Source organism: Carettochelys insculpta, chromosome 25, assembly GCF_033958435.1.
Source record: "Carettochelys insculpta isolate YL-2023 chromosome 25, ASM3395843v1, whole genome shotgun sequence".
NCBI classification, from domain to species: domain Eukaryota; kingdom Metazoa; phylum Chordata; order Testudines; family Carettochelyidae; genus Carettochelys; species Carettochelys insculpta.
This window is the reverse complement of record NC_134161.1, coordinates 558253-574713: the sequence shown is the minus strand read 5'-3', so window position 1 is coordinate 574713 and position 16461 is coordinate 558253. Positions and strand designations below refer to the sequence as shown.

At 50.1% G+C, this 16461-nt stretch overlaps 1 protein-coding gene across 7 annotated transcripts in view; it reads left to right on the top strand.

The window, feature by feature from the left end:
• The window catches only part of BCL9L (BCL9 like), a 226153-nt gene that overhangs the window by 204311 nt on the left and 5381 nt on the right, over positions 1-16461 (top strand). For 5 of the 7 annotated variants that reach the window (XM_074976935.1, XM_074976939.1, XM_074976937.1 and 2 more), the window contains 3 exons: positions 933-1017; positions 1240-3622; positions 11486-11746. In XM_074976935.1, the coding sequence (XP_074833036.1) occupies positions 933-1017; positions 1240-3622; positions 11486-11746 (2729 nt within the window). The remainder of the gene's footprint in view (positions 1-932; positions 1018-1239; positions 3623-11485; positions 11747-16461) is intronic. The other 2 variants (XM_074976936.1, XM_074976938.1) reach the window with 2 other exon arrangements.

Sequence of the window (16461 nt, the reverse complement as noted above, 5' to 3'; positions counted from 1 at the left end):
AGAGAGCCTGTTTAGGCAGAGCCCAGCAGGCTGCAAAATTCTTCAGGAACTTCATGCAGGAGAGGTGGGAGACCCTGAGAGGATGTTGCAGAGTTAGCCTGTCCCACATCCCAGGGACTGCACCTGCCGGACTGCACAAGCCTCCCTGCTCTCAGTGCTGAGAGCTGGCGCACGCAGTCACAAAGTTTTGTATGAGCAGCGGGACCCAGCTCCCCCGCCACCCCACCGGGGGCAAGAGCCACATTTTGTTTTTATGTCATTTTATACTGTTCTGGTTCATTTGCAAAGAACGTGGGGTTCTAGCCCAGCATATCCCAAAGCGCGTCTCTCCCATCCCTCTGGGACAGCATGCAGCAGAGTCCAGCGCAGGCCTCAGTACTGGAGGTGGAGGAGGCGAAACTGCCAGGCAGGTGTTTTCCTGTCAAAGAGGTAGAAGCTCGTTGACAGCTCTGTTCTGAGCCTCATTAAGAGCTGGAGGACTTTGGCATTCCCCTCGGGCAGGGTGAGCACACTTTTACCATCGGGCCCCACTTTTCGTCCCTGCAATTAGCAGCATCCCCCAGCCTGTCTGACGTAACCCAAACCGATGGAAACGTCACTTAGTCGTATGAAAAAATCCCGTGTTCAGCACGCGCAAGAAGATGAGCCCGTAGAACGTACAGACTTTATTGGTGTAAACATGTGAATGTGCAGACATGAAAACTGTAACGTATTTCAACGGTTCAGTGAGATGGATGAGCCTGAGACCCACCAGCCAATTGTGCTGTGCCCCTCTTGCAAGATTTCGTGCTCCCCACTCTGCACCCCCTTGCCCTAGAGCCAGAGGGCAGAGATAAGCCCTGCTGGCGGTTCTGAGCCCGTGGACTCGAGGAGTTGCTAAGAACATGTGGCCTGACCCTTTGCTGTTCTTGACTGGCTGCTCTCTCTTGCAGTGCTGCAGAAGCTGTCTTGCAGGGGCGAGCAGACTCCATCCTAACCTATCATCAGCAGAATGTTCCCCGGGCAAAGCTAGACCAGGTATGGCTGGGAGTGAGCCAGGCACTCTTGTTCGTGCATCCTGCTGGTTAGCATCCCCCTGACCCCTGCTTTCAGCTAACACACTTCCAAAGAACGGACACAGTTGCTTTTGTGGAGTGCGGGGTGAGGGAAGAGTGTCAGGACACGACGCAAGCCAATATCTGAGGCTATACACCTGCCTTACATGTTTTGGCTGACTTTGGCTACCCCTTTCTTTCCTAGGTTCCAGCTCCCAAGGTGCTAGGAGTCCCCGAGCAATTGCCAGTTAACCCGCCTGCCTCCAACACTCCACAGTCCCAGCCTCCAGCATCGCAGGGCAGCCAGGCACAGCCACAGCCCCCGCCAACACAGCCCCCCACAGCACAGAGCATCAGCCAGCAAGCTCTGCCTGCACCGAGTTCCCTACCCCAGGAAGGGACAGGAGAGGACATTCGGCGGGACCTGACTCCTAGCTCTGTGGGAAACAGCAGCAACAACACCCAGCCAGGGAGCAACCACCCCAGCACCCCAACTGCCTCGAGCAACCCCATGCAGCCTGGGCAGGTGGACTCTTCTAGTGCTTCCAGCTCTAACTTACTGGGGGATGGCACCGGTGCTGGGGCAGCTGGAAATGGGCAGGTAGGGCTGGGCCCCAGGAACCCCATGAACTCAGAGGGGCTCTCAAAGGAGCAGCTGGAGCACCGGGAACGCTCCCTGCAAACCCTGCGGGACATTGAGCGCCTGCTGCTGCGCAGCGGGGAGACTGAGCCCTTCATGAAGTCTAACCACAGTGGCGGTGAGGGTGGTCCCACTCCCCAACCCCCACCCACCCAGCCACCCCTCCCACCTGCAGGCATGAAGAAGTACGAGGAGCCTCTGCAGTCCATGATTTCACAGACACAGAATCTTGGGGGACCTAACCTGGAGCACGATGTCTCCCACCACCCAGGTTCTGACATGGGGCAGCAGATGAACATCATGATGCAGCGACTGAACCAGGACAGCCTGACACCGGAGCAAGTGGCCTGGAGAAAGCTGCAGGAGGAGTATTATGAGGAGAAGCGGCGGAAGGAGGAGCAGATCGGCCTCCACGGTCGGCCCATGCAGGAGATGATGATCCCACAGGCCATGGGTGGCATGATGATCCGGGGGCCACCGCCACCCTATCACAGCAAACCAGGGGAGCCATGGCCTCCAGGGATGGGCAGCCAGCTGAGGGGGCCCATAGAAGTCCAGGACGCCATGCAGCTGAGGGGAGCACCCCCCTTCCCAGGGCCACGGTTCCCTGCAAATCAGATGCAGAGGGTCTCTGGCTTTGGTGGGATGCAGAATGTGCCCATGGATGCCCTTGGGCCCATGAATGCTATGCAGCGACCAGTCAGGCCAAGCATGGGATGGAATGATGATATGCCTCCAATAGGAGGCACAGGGAGTTTTCCACAAGGCAGCCTTCCCTACCCTTCAGGACAAGGGGACCCTGAGCGGTTCATGAATCCCCGAGCCCGGGAGGAGCTCCTGAGGCACCAGCTGATGGAGAAGCGCTCAGTGGCGATGCAGAGGCCCATGGGGATGTCTGGCAGTACCATGAGCCAGGGCCTGGAAATGGAGAGGATGATACAGGCTCACCGGCAGATTGACCCATCCATGTTCCCAGGACAGATGCCAGGAGAGAGCCTTGGTGGTGCCCCCTTGAGTGTGGACTTCACAGGTACACGTGGGATGTTGAGCCCACCCATGAGCCAGTCGAGCCTCCGAGACATAGATGCGCCCATGGGACCTGGGAACCTCAACATGAACATGAATGTCAACATGAACATGAATATGAACCTCAATGTGCAGATGACCCCACAGCAGCAGATGATGATGTCACAGAAAATTAGGGGCCCTGACATGATAGGCCACCAGGGCATCAGCCCCGAGGACTTGGCCAGGGTGAGGGCTCAGAATGGCAGTGGCAGCACAATGATGGGGGGGCCACAGAAGATGATGATCCCTTCACAGTTCCCTGGCCCAGGGCAGCAAGGCTTCTCCAGTGGGCAGGGTCCCTATCCAAGTATGGCCCAAGAGATGGGCAGTGCCCCAGACATGTTCAGTCCCGAGCAGGGTGCCATGCCCATTGGGAACGTCGGCAGCACCACCAGGCTCAGCCACATCCCTTTGCCACCAGCTTCCAATCCCCCTCCCACCCAAGGGGGCAACCTAGCCAACATGCACCCAGCACCTTCACGAGGGCTGGGCCGAAGGCCCTCTGACCTCACCATCAACATCAGCCAGATGAACTCCCCTGGCATGGCCCATCTCAAGTCCCCAACACTCAGCCAGGTGCACTCACCACTTGTCCCCTCCCCATCTGCCAACCTGAAGTCTCCACAGACGCCCTCGCAGATGGTCAGCATGCCCCCTTCCAACCAGTCTGGGCCCCTGAAGTCGCCGCAGGTGATGAGCTCCTCCCTCAATGTTAGATCTCCCACCAACTCACCAAGCCGTCTGAAGTCCCCGTCCATGGCTGTTCCTTCACCCGGATGGGTGCCGTCTCCCAAAACCACCTTGCCAAGTCCAGGAGTCAGCCAGAGCAAACAGCCAATCAGCATGAATTCATCAGCTTCCATGGGAGGGCTGGATCAGGGTAAGCTGCTACTCTGCATGCATGTGTGAGTGGGATTCGGGCCATAAAAGTAAAGCCCAGTGCTCTGAATTCTCTGGTCACTCCCGTGGGGGACCCCATAATGCTGTGGCTTCCAGACCCATCAGACATCCGGGGCCCAGCACTGCAAGCGCTGTGATAGCAGTCCAGCTCTTTTTCCAGTGGGGTAGAACACACCAGTTCCCTCTCTGTGCAATGTGCTAGGTCTCAGGCCAGTCTGCCTCTGCATGGGGAGAGGGGGAAGAGAAAATGGATTGATGGGAGAGAGAGTCCTCACGTATGTCCTGATTTGGGGAAGTGCACTGAAAGTTAAAACAAAAAAGGCGTCCAGTAGCACTTTAAAAACTAACAAAATAATTTATTAGGTGATGAGCTTTCATGGGACAGACGCACTGACCATAGCCAGACCAGAACAGACTCAATAGTTAAGGCACAGAGAACCAAAAATAGTTAGCAAGGTTGACAAATCAGAAAAATATTATCAAGGTGGGCAAATCAGAAAGCAGAGGGGCAGAAGTCGGGGGGAGTCAAGAATTAGATAAAGCCAAGTATGGAAAAAGCCCCTGTAATAAGCTAGAAAATTGCCATCCCAGTTCAAACCACATGTTAATGTGTCCAATTTGAATATAAAAGAGAGTTCAGCAGCCTCGCTTTCCAAACAGCTGTGAAAGTTCCTTTTCAGTAAAACACAGACTTTCAGGTCATTAACCGACTGGCCCACTCCATTAAAGTGCTGGCTGATGGGCTTGTGAATCAAGAGTGTTTTTATGTCTGTTTTATGCCCATTAACTCTTTGTCTGAGAGTTTGAAGTCTGTCCAATATACAAAGCATGTGGGCACTGTTGGCACATGCTGGCATGTATGATGTTAGTTGAGGAACATGAGAATGTGCCCGTGATTCTGTGAATAACCTGGAAAGGCACCCAAAGGATCTGGGCAAACCTGTCTTGCTGCATTGCAAGACTTGGGGAGGTTGCAAGACGTCTCTGGCCAATCCCCAGCTCTCTTCATTATCTTACTACACTTGATCTTACCCTTCGAGAAGAGATTGTCTTGTGTTTCTCTTCTCAGCCCCCAGGTCCTGCTGTCTGAGGAGCATTTTTGCAGATGGACCAGAATTCAGTCTGGTTATTTATGCCGGCAACATTGTCTAATGGTCAAAGCAGAGTTTGAGAGTCAGGACTCCAGAATTCTAAGTCTTGCTCTGCCACTGCTGCTTTGGGCCCATCCCTTTGGCTTGGCTTTCCCCGACACTGACTAAAGTCTTTTTTTGTCCCGCTGGTGTTATGTGAAGGATTCCCTGCCCTCACTTTCTTCTACGTGCACTCTCAAGGGGTAACCAGATAGGCTAAAAAGCAGTGTTCCTTCCTGAGTACTTGGGAGCTGGTCCACATTTGCCCAGCCCTCAGCAACCCCCCCACCCTTTTCCCCTGTTTTCATCCATGCCTGCTTGCTTGAGGAGCCCGGGAGTGAATTTGCATTGTCACAAGACACACTGGGTGCCAGAAGCCTGCCCACAGCAACATCTACAGCTACATCCAGGAAAGGGTTTGGGAGGGTGAGGCTCCTGAAGTATCTTAAGTGCTGGAACAAGAGTTCTTCAAGTGATGTCCCCAGGGATGTTCTAGTGTAGGTGCTGGTCTCATCCCTGGACCACAGACTGGAGACTCTTCAAAGCTGCATCTAGCTGGTCTGTGCATGTGTGGTTACTGCATCACTCTGTTTGCACACTTTTTACCATGTGCGCAGTCCAGCTCAAAGCAGTTCCTCTCAACTGCCCCAGGCTGCAGACGGAGCCACCTGCCTCTCTTTGTCTCCAACGTTGTGAGACTTAAGTCACTTCTTTTTGTAACTTTAGGTTCTCTTGAGCTGTTGATACTTCAATTGCTTAAAAAACAAAAGTTAAACTTTGTTCAAAGATAGAGTTGTTGAAGTTTGTTTGTTCACCCTGTTCTCCATGTAAGACTGTTGCTTGTTTTTACTAGTACTTGGTTGGACTGGGCTTTAGGTGAGTAGTTACCATTCCTGGCCCACAAGGTTTTAAAAAATGTGAGCAGTGCCGCGAAGCAATGCCCCGCCTCGGACAGCCGTTCCTCATGCATACGGTGCTTGGGTGAGGCCCACATCCCTCAGAAATGCCAGCACGGTAGCAAGCTAACTGCAAGGGTGCAGCGTGACTATGAAATGCAACTTAAAGTGTTTTTATCTGACAAGGCTCTTCAGCCTTCTGAGGACAACACTGTGAGGTCTTCAGAGCAGCCCTCGCATAAATGCAGGGCTTCTTCAACGGCAGCTCTACCCAAGAAATCTGAGACCTCACCAACCAGATCCCTGCTTGCTATCTCGCAGAGCAAATCTGATGTGACGGATCAGCCCAGCACCTCCAGCATCACCTCTTCCCACTCTAAGGTGGCCCTGGCTTCCAAATGGGCAAACCGGCAACAACAGCACCAAAGTCTTCAGCACTGAAACATTTGGAACAGAGAGCGCCGACACCAACCTCCGCCAAATGGTCAGCCCCAAGCATGTGGGCATCAACTATGGCACCAGTTGCTGCACTGACATCGGCACCGGTAGCATTGGCACTGACGACATCTCCTCCTCATTCCCCAGCACTGCCTGCACGAGTACCAGCAGCACTGGAGGCTCATCATGACACAGCACCGAGGGAAACGCCTGCTGAATCTCGGCACCATAGACCTACTCCATGGTCACCATCGCCTACTTTTTCTCCAGCACCGTCTCCATCCCTGCTGACATGGAGGTCTCCCACTCTGCACACAAGCAGACCAGACAGAGACAGTCCATGATATTATGAACTCCCAAGGCTGCCCTCACCTTTCCTAACTCCTCCCGCATATGACAGCCTGTACCACTGCAGGCACCTTTCTCCTTCTCCTTCACATCCCTCTCAGATGTCTTGCTGATCCTTTTCTTCTTGTCGCAAAGATCCTTCCTGGGACTTCCGCAGGCACTGCTGTGGGTCAGGTCACTCACCCCATTCTGGCAGCTACCACTATCACGACCATTGTCAGTTTTACTCCCTTCGCAAGTTTTTCCCCTCAGCGGGGTTACTGTGACGGGTCTCGATCAAGGGGATGTTCCATGGCTGGCTACTATCTCCTCAGCTGTCTCCTGTTCCATCTCCTTTATCCCTGCCTCGGCAATCTCCATCCCCTCGATGTCTGGAGTCCGAGATGACACCAGCATCCAAGGTAGAGGAGTAGTGCTATGATGCCTCTCCTTACCGATCAGTCTTCCTCTTCACCAGAGGAGGCCATCATACCAGGGGACATCTCGCCCTCAGATGACATGAAGCATTTTAGCGATCTTTTCACGTGGGTTGCCGCCATCAGTCAGGATGTGCAAATAGCCAAAGTGCAGGAAAAATGGCCCCCCAGCCTTTCAGAATACCCATTCCCCGGATGAAGGCATACTTGAAGCAGCTGATAATGTATGGCAGGCTCCTGCTTCGGCTCCTCTCACTAACAAGAAATTAGACAAAACGTACTTTACCTTCAAAGGGAATAGAGTTCCTAATTCACTGGTAGCAGATGCTGTGTTACATAGATCATGCACACCTGAATTCCAGGGAGCTACAGCTGACAAGGATGTCAAACACCTGGACATCTTTGGAAGAAAACTTTACACCTCAGCACCCTACTGTTGCACATAGCCAATTATGCAGCCCATTTATCCAGACATGACTTTGATAATTATGCTAAGCATATACCACTCGTGGATTACCTGCTGGATCCCAAGAGGCCAGTTCTCAAGTCAGTGGTAAAAGAGGGATAGACCACAGCCAGAACTGCTGTGCAGATAGCCCTGGACGTGGTCGATACGGCAGAATGGGCTACTGCTACCAGGGTAGTGATGCAGTCTGCATCATATCTGCAGACAGCTGCAATACCTAAAGAGCTGCAAACTAAGGCAGAGGACCTGCACTTCAACAAAAAGAAACTGTTTGCAGAAAACATTGATTCAGTTCTACATTCTAGCAAGGACTCTTGCACCACACTGTGAACACTAGGAATGTATACCCTTCCTTACAGAAGGAGGCAGCATCATCCCTACCAGAGATGTTATGAATTTGGGTAGAGACATGATCACATTCCCTCTGTGTGGAGTCAATCTGACTTTGGAATTGATGCATTCAGAACGACATCATGCTTGTGGCATCTTGCTGACCTGGGCTCAACAACATTGCTGTGGACTCGTTGAGTAGGCACTTTGCGCCAGTTCACTAATGGGAACTCCATGACAGAGTTGTTCAATATCTCTTTCAATGCAAGGGGACTCCTCTCATTGATCTCTTTGCCACCTGTGACAACAAGAAATGCCATTGTTATTGCTCCAGAGTGGAGGTGGAACACAGGTTGTTAGGTGATGCATTCTTAATGACATGGAAAGGGCCTCTTTTCTAAGCCTTTGTCCCTATTGTACTCATCCCCAAAGTCCTATACAAGGTCAAAGCAGAGGAACCATCAAGATATTAGTGGCCTCCAGATGGGGTTGACAGTATTTGTTTCTCCTACTGCAGTGAATGTCACCTTCCCTTCCCTTTCCTCTGCCAGTTCTACCAAATCTTCTAACTCAGAACCAGGGAACTTTAACATATCCCCAGATATCCACACTACGTCTTATGACTCGGCTCCTGGTTGGTTCGATGAATCTGAACTCGTCTGTTCCACACCAGTCAGGGAAACTCTGAAGTAGAGTGGGCAACGGAATAGCAGGACTACTTACCTTTCAAAGTGAGATAGGTTTGCAGTCTGGTGCTCACTACAGCATGTGGAACCGCTGGCGTCTCCTCTTCATGCCAATCTGGACTATATAGTGGATTTAAAAAACCTGGACGTGGCACTGACCACTCTGGGAGTGCATCTTGTGGTGATTACGGCCTTCGGAGGACATAGAGAATCTTTCCCAGCGTTCACCCATCCAATTACTAAAAGATTTCTCAAAGGGTTAACAAATATGTGCCCTCTAGGGCGGCCAGCCCCTCCCCCGTGGAGTCTGGATGTACTACTCCAGGCATTGACGGGGCCGCCATTTGAACCTTTGGCTATGACCTCTCTACAAATATTTTCCATGAAGGTGATTTTCCTCATTGCTATCACATCCACCCATAGAGTCAGTGAAATATCAGCTCTGATGGTGGTGCCTCCGTATACTACCTTCACCAAGGATGGGGTGACCTGAGACATCACCCAGCCTCCATTCCTAAAATTGGTTCCGATTGCCACATTAATGAGCCAGTAGTCTTACCTGCTTTTTATCCTAAGCCACATTCATCACCACAGGAGGCGTCGCTTCATACCTCAGCACTTGCTTTTATATAGACCAGACAAAATCGTTCCAGAAAAAGGACCGGCTCCTCGTTTCACTCGCAGAACGCTCCAAGGGCGAACCCTGATTGTCTCAACAAATAGCTCACATCATCACTGTGTGCATTGCCCATTGCTACTCTTGCAGCTGGTTACCTCTTCCAACTCAACGGAGGGCTCACTCCACGAGAGCAGTGGCGGTTTTGATGGCTTTCCTGAAGGGAGTTCCCTTTAGAGATGTCTGCAGAGTGGTTACCTGGATGTCACATGACACCTGCATGAGGCTCTGTGCGATCCAGAACCAATGGGCTGCAGACCCCTCGCTGGCTTCAGCAGTCCTCTCCACATCAATTACACAGTGACGCCTTTTCCCTCCTCCTATTTGTTGGGGAACTGCTTGGCAGTCGTCTACAGTGGCTCACCCGTGGGGACATCACTCGAAGAAGAAAGCGAAGTTACTTGGCTCAGTGCAGTAACTGTTGTTCTTTGAGGTGTGTGTCCCTGTGGGTGCTCCGCTGCTCACCCTCCTCCCCACTGTGGAGCAGTTTTGAGGAACGCGTTTGAGCCAGACCCACACGCACGGTCTAAAGAGCAGAAATGGAATGCGCAGCCGTGCATGCGCAGACTGGCTGGACAGCGCTTTGAATAGTCTCTGAGCTGTGGCGCCAGGATGAACCCAGCACCTACAGTGGCACACCCATGAGGACACACATCTCGAAGAATGACAGTTACTGCACCAAAGTGAGTAACTTTGCTTTCCAGGCAGCCCAGTGTGTGCTCAGAGCTACCTCTCACCATGGCATGTCAGTCTCATCTCGTACGCCCATCCTGAGTGGACCATTAGCCAGGCCAGGCTACAAACCACGGTATTTTTCTCTCTCCTAGACAGCCCCCACACACTTAATGTGCATAGCACAGAATCATAAAATCCTGGGGCTGGAATGGACCTTAGGAGGCCATCGAGTCCAGCCCCCTGCGTAAAGCAGGATCGACCCCAACTAAATCATCCCAGCCCGGGCTTTGTCCAGACGGGACTTAAAAACCTCTAGGGATGGAGAATCCACCACCTCTCTCGGTAACACATTCCAGGGCTTCACCACCCTCCTGGGGAAATAGTTTTTCCTAATATCCAACCTACACCTCTCCCTCTGTAACTTCAGACCACTGCTCCTTGTTCTGCCATCTGTCACCACTGAGAACAGTCTCTCTCCATTGTCTTTAGAGCCCCCATTCAAGAAATTGAAGGCTACTATCAAATTGCCCTTTACTCTTTTCTTCTTCAAACTAAATAAGTCCCTCAGCCTCTGCTCATAGGTCATGTGCTCCAGCCCCCTAACCATTTTCGTTGCCCTCTGCTGGACCCGCTCCAGTGCATCCACATCCTTTCTCTTCTGGGGGGCCTGGAACTGGATGCAACACTCCAGGTATAGGGAATAATAACTTCTCTAGATCTGCTGGAAATGCTTCCCCTAATGCACCCCAATATTACCATTAGCCTTCATGGCTATAAGGACACACTGTTGACTAATATCCAGCCTCTTATCCACCATAATCCCCAGGTTCTTTTCTGCTGCTCTGCTACTTAGCTAGTCGGTCCCCAGCCTGTCACAGTGCTTGGGATTCTTCTGTCCCAAGTTCAGGACTCTGCACTTGTCCTTGTTGAACCTCATCAGATTACTTTTGGCCCAATCCTCCAAGTTATCTAGGTCACTGGGGACCCTATCCCTACACTCCAACCTGTCTACCTCTCCCACTAGCTTAGTGTCATCCGCAAATTTGCTGAAGGTGCAATCCATCCCCTCATCCAGGTCATTGATAAAGATATTGAACAAAACCAGCCCTAACACTGATCCTTGGGGCACCCTACTTGAAACTAAGCAACAACCAGAGACTGGGCCATTGATCACTAACCATTGGGCCTGACTTTCTATCCAGCTTTCTATCCATCTTACAGTCCATGTATCTAATCCATACTGCCTTAATTTATGGGCAAGAATGTTGTGGGAGACTGTATCAAAAAGCTTTGCTAAAGTCACATCCATGAATGCCCCTGATATCCAGTCTCTGATTTCTCTGCAATAGCTCTTGCACTTAGTGTGTAATTTGCTCTCTGGCATGCAGCAGGGACTTGAGAAAAAACAGGTGAGGGAAAAAGGCAAAATTTTCTGTCCAGATCTAGAAAAAGACCTCAAACTCATTGCCTTCTACTTCAGCACCCACCACTTTCCCAGCTCAGTGAGGGATGTGCCAGAGCTTGGAAGCTGGGAGTAGGGTCCGATTGCTGTAACTCCCCCATAGTTTGAAGTGGCTGGCTCTGGGGCCAACCACAGCAGGTGACCCTAGCACAGAACTTCGCCAGACTTTGTAGCTGTTTTTTTGTGGGGCCAGGTCTGGTTGGGTTTTGCAGGCTCCTTAACATGTCACTGTTCCAAGCAGAGAATTGGGAAAGCTTCATGATAGGACCTGGTTGCAGCATGCAGGAGGCACTAAGCTAGTTTCTCTCTCTTGCTTACAGGTTCTCTCCCTCCTGGGTCTAGGAGCAGCTCCTCTGCACCAGCCAGTAACCCCTCTAGCACCATGAATCCCAACATGCCTTTTACTTCCTCTCCAGATCCATCCCCCTCCCAGAACCCTCTCTCGCTGATGATGTCACAGATGTCCAAGTATGCCATGCCCAGCTCCACACCACTCTACCACAATGCCATCAAAACCATCGCCACCTCTGATGATGAGCTTCTCCCAGACAGGCCCATGCTTCCACCAGGAAGCATGTCAGGTATGTTCTTCTGAGATGTGTTTATACCAGCAGGAGAGCAAGCAAGAGCTGGGCCTCATGGGGCACACACCCAGGGCCTGGGAGGCCAGATGTCTAGATTCTGTTCCCATCTCCAGCAGGGAGTGCGCTTCTAGTGCTGAGAGTGGAGGGCAGAAATTCTGTAGCTTTGGACAAGTCACCAAACTTGTCTGTCTGTATTTCCTTGTCCATCCCAGCCATGGGGATTGGTGCACAATGATCAGTCTGACTAACTGAACATTGTTATCTGTTGGCAATCTCGGGACTTGACACACAGCGAACAATTCTGATTCCAGCCACCAGAGGACACCAGGGGCATATATTCACCATTCAGATAACTGCAATATAACATACTTCAGTTATTAATGGTAACTTGTCACTGTGGGTGCGTCTACACTTGCATTCCTCTTTTGAGAGAGGCATGCAAATGAGGCATAAATTTGCATTTTTGGTGCTCCATTTGCATACTCTAATTTCGAAAGAGATTCTTTTGAAAGAAGAAAGCCAGTGTAGATGCTGCTCTTTCAAAAGTAAACCCCATCTTTGAAAGAATCCTCCTTCCCATTAAATAAAGAGATGAAGGATTCTTTCAAAGATGGGTTTACTTTCGAAAGAGCAGCGTCTACACTGGCTTTCTTCTTTCAAAAGAAGCGCTTTGCCAAATATGCAAATTTATAACATCTGCATTTTTGATTTACCTCATTTGCATACCTCTTTCGAAAGAGGAATGCAAGTGTAGACACACCCTGTGAGTCCAGCAGCATGCTAGGGGTACAGGTTCTTGCAAAGGCTGCACCTCCTTAGGCAAGATGAAAGGATGTCAGCTCTGAAGGGGAGGGGGAGAGAATCATTGAATGCTGAAACTGGAAGAGACCTTGAGAGGTCACAAAGTCTAGTCTCCTGCTCTCATGACAGGACCAGGCACCATCTAGATCATCCCTGATAGACACTTATCTAGCTGCTCTTAAAAATTTCCAATGAAGTTGATTCCACAACCTTCCTAGGCAATTTATTCCAGTGTTTAAACCCCCTGATCATTAAGAATTTTTCCTAATGTCCAGCCTAAAACTTCCAAGCCCATTGCACCTTGTTCTATCATCAGAGGTTGGGGAGAACCATTTTTCTTCCTGCTCCTTGTAACACCTTTTTAGGTATGTGAAAACCTCTAATACGTCCTCTCTAAGTCTTCTGTTTTCCAAACTAAACAAACCCAGTCCTTTGTCTTCGCTCAGAGCTCACGTTCTTTTCACCTTTAATCATTTGTGTTGCTCTTCTCTGGACCGTCGCACGTTTCTCCATGTCTTTCTTGAAATGTGATGCCCGGAACAGGACACAATACTCCAACTTGAGACCTAATCAGCACAGGGTAGAGCACAAGAATGATTTCTTGTGTCTTGCTCACATGACCTGTTAATGCACCCCAGAATCATGCTTTCCTCTTTGCAACAGTGTCACATTGTTGACTCATTTTTAGATTTTGGTCCACTTTGACCCCTAGATCCCTTTCTGCTGTACTCCTTCCTAGATGGTCCCTTCCCATTTTGTACACATGAAATTGATTGTTCCTCCCTAAGTTGAGTACTTTGCATTTGTCCTTATTACAATTCATCCTATTTGAGGCTTCATCCTCAAACTATTTCTCCAGTTTGTCCAGATTGTTTTGAATTCTGACCCTGTTCTCCAAGCACTTGCAACCACTCCCACCTTGGTATCATCTGCAGAATTTATAAGTGTACTCTCTATGTCATTATCTAAATTGCTGATGAAGATATTGAACAGAACTGGTCCCAAAACTGATCCCTTTGGTTCCCCACTTGTTATGCGCTTCCAGCCTGACTGTGAACCATTAATAATCACTCTCTGAGTATGGTTACCCAGACTGTTATGTACCCACCTTATGATAGCTCTATCTAGGTTGTATTTCCCTAGTTTATTGGTAAGGACGTCATGTGACACCATATCAAATACTTTACCAAAGTCTAAGTATACCACATCTGACACTTCCCCTTTATCCGCAAGACTTGTTATCCTATCACAGGCAGCCATCAGATTGGTTTTACATAATTTGTTCTTCACAAATCCATGTTGGCTCATACCTATTTTACCTTCAAGGTGTTTGCAGATGAGCTCCTTAATTATTTGTTCCATTATTTTTCATGGCACAGAAGTTAAGCTGACTTGTCTGTAGTTTCCTGGGTTGTTTTTATTTCCCTTTTATAGGTGGGTGCTGTATTTGCCTTTTTTCTAGTCTTTTGCAATTCTCCCAACTTCTTTGAGTTTTCAGAGATAATAGCTGATGGCTCAGCTACTTCTACTCACCTCTCAGCTTCCTGAGTTTCCTAGGAAGCATTTCAGCAGGCCCTGGTGAACTGATGCCATCTAACTTTTCTAAGAATTTTTAACTTGTTCATTTGTTATTTTTACTTCTAAATCTACCCCTTTCCACTAGCATTCTCTGTCTTAGGCATCCAGTCACCACTAAACTTCTCGGTGAAAACTGAAACAAAGAAATCATTAAGCACTTCTGCCATTTCAAGATTTTCTGTTATTTCTCCCTCTTCATTGAGCAGTGGGCCTATCCTGTCCTTGGTGTCTTCCTCTTCCTTCTAATATGTTTGCAGAATGTTTTCTTGTTACTCTTTATATCTCTACCTAGATTGAGCTGATTTTGCGCCTTCACCTTTCTAATTTTTCTCCTACACACATGTGATTTGCTGATATTCATCTTTTTTACATTAAGGTAGTTTCTACTTTTTGTCCGATTCCCTTTTTTTATTTTTAGATAATTTGAGATCTCCTGGTTAAGACAGACTACCTATTTTTCCTACACAGTGGAATAATTCACTCTTGGGCCCTTAATAACGTCCTCTTGAAAAACTTCGAACTATCTTCACAGCTCAGCCTGTCCTGAATATCTTGATGAGTTCTAGAGCTCCCAGTGTTCTCACTAGCATTCGTAAAAGCCATGGAGCCTACCCAGCTGTCCCGCATTGAGCTGTAACCAAAGGCCTTTAGGGAAACTAGCTTCCTGAATACTGTTGACTAATTTCCTTGAATGGAACTGCTGAGCTGGCATCCCAGACTGGTTTCCCAGCTTGCTGCAGTTTTGCAGAATCATTGGGTGCTTCCAGAATTTGGTGCAGAGCTGGCAAGGGTTTGTTTGTTTGGCACTGAAAAATGCAGTTGTGTTCTGCCATCTGCTCCTTACTGACTGTCCAGGGCCCACTGCTGCCTTCTCCATGTGCCATTGATCCGTCAGGCAAACACAGCGAGCCCAAGAGACACTAGAATTTCTAGCTGTCGTCCAAGATCAGCTGGGGGTAAAACCGTGGGGGATACAGTGTGCGTGCGGGTTATGTGTACGTTCCCCTGCCCAGTGAGAATGATGTGATGCCCCTTAGAGCTTCCTCATCCCTCTGTCTTCTCTCTGCGTCCCCTTATGCATCTGCCTGAGTGTTATCTCCAGAGTGGCAAGGCCCTGTTCTGCTATTCTGGCCACTGCCCTGGTTTGAATCCTAGAGCTGGGTTTCCAGGAACCATTTTTGCAGTGCCTGGGGCAGAAAAGGGGATGTGACATTTGGAATGCCCTTGAACTTTACCCTCCCACCAGAGACATCCCATCACCACTTTCTACAGCGCAGAGCTCCACTGCATAAGAGACCTCAGATCATCTCAGCAGGGTATGTCTCAGTGGGATGAGAGATCTGGAGTGGGGACGACTCTCCAGTCCTTGCATGCAGGGTCCAAGTGCTGTTCAGTCAGAGTCATGAGAAAGAGGCTTAATCTGAGAACTCCTTAGTTCTGATTTCAGAAAGTCTTCCTGACCTCCAGAGCATGGGTGGGGCTCAGGCCTCGCTCTCCAGCTGGCTGTGAGCACTAATGAGAGTTTGTGAGCCAGGCAGTGCTGGGTGCAAGCCTGGTAGTTGTGTTGTCCTTCTGAGTATCCACCACCAGGGGACATACTGCAGCTGTGCTGGGGATGGTTACTTGGCACTCATTTCTTGTGGGGCTGTGCACCACAGCTTGTAGAGGGGTTGCTGCACCAGCCTGCGTAGCAATGGAATTGGCTGGGCTGGCAAGAGCCGTAAGACCTGAGACCAGATGACCAAACATCTCTTGAATCCCTGTGCTGAGCCAGCCCTGAGGCCTGGATCAGCTCTTGCCCACAGAACCTGCAGCACCTACCATCTGGCCCTCTTCAGGCAGGTGTGTGCTGTAACTGAGCCTGAGCCTTCCAGCCTGGCACCACAGACTTGTGCTAGCACTCTGGAAATGGCTGTGTAAGCATTATAGCTTGGTCTGGAGCTAAGGCTTTGATGTCTGTGGTGGGCTTGAGAGCCCAGGCTCCAGCTGTAACTTCCAAGTACCACCACGCTGCTATTTTTACAACGCTAGCACAAGCGTGTGGAGCTGGGCTGAGGGCTGGATCCCAGATGCAGCGCTGACACGCCCTTACTGTCCGGTGAGAGAGAGAAGAGCTGGTCTCCCAAGTGCGTGCTCTGTGGTGCTCACCTAACTCCTGGCTAGTTTCAGGCAGAACGTGAGGCTGCCGTGGCAGCAAGGTGGTCAACGAGGGTAGTGAGCAGGTATCAAATCTGACAGCAGCTTGGGAGCAGAGTCCCCTGAGCTTAGGGTGGATTAGATCACTGGGCAAGTCCCTTCCTACTCGTCGCGGTACCGTCTCTCTCTCTCCTGCC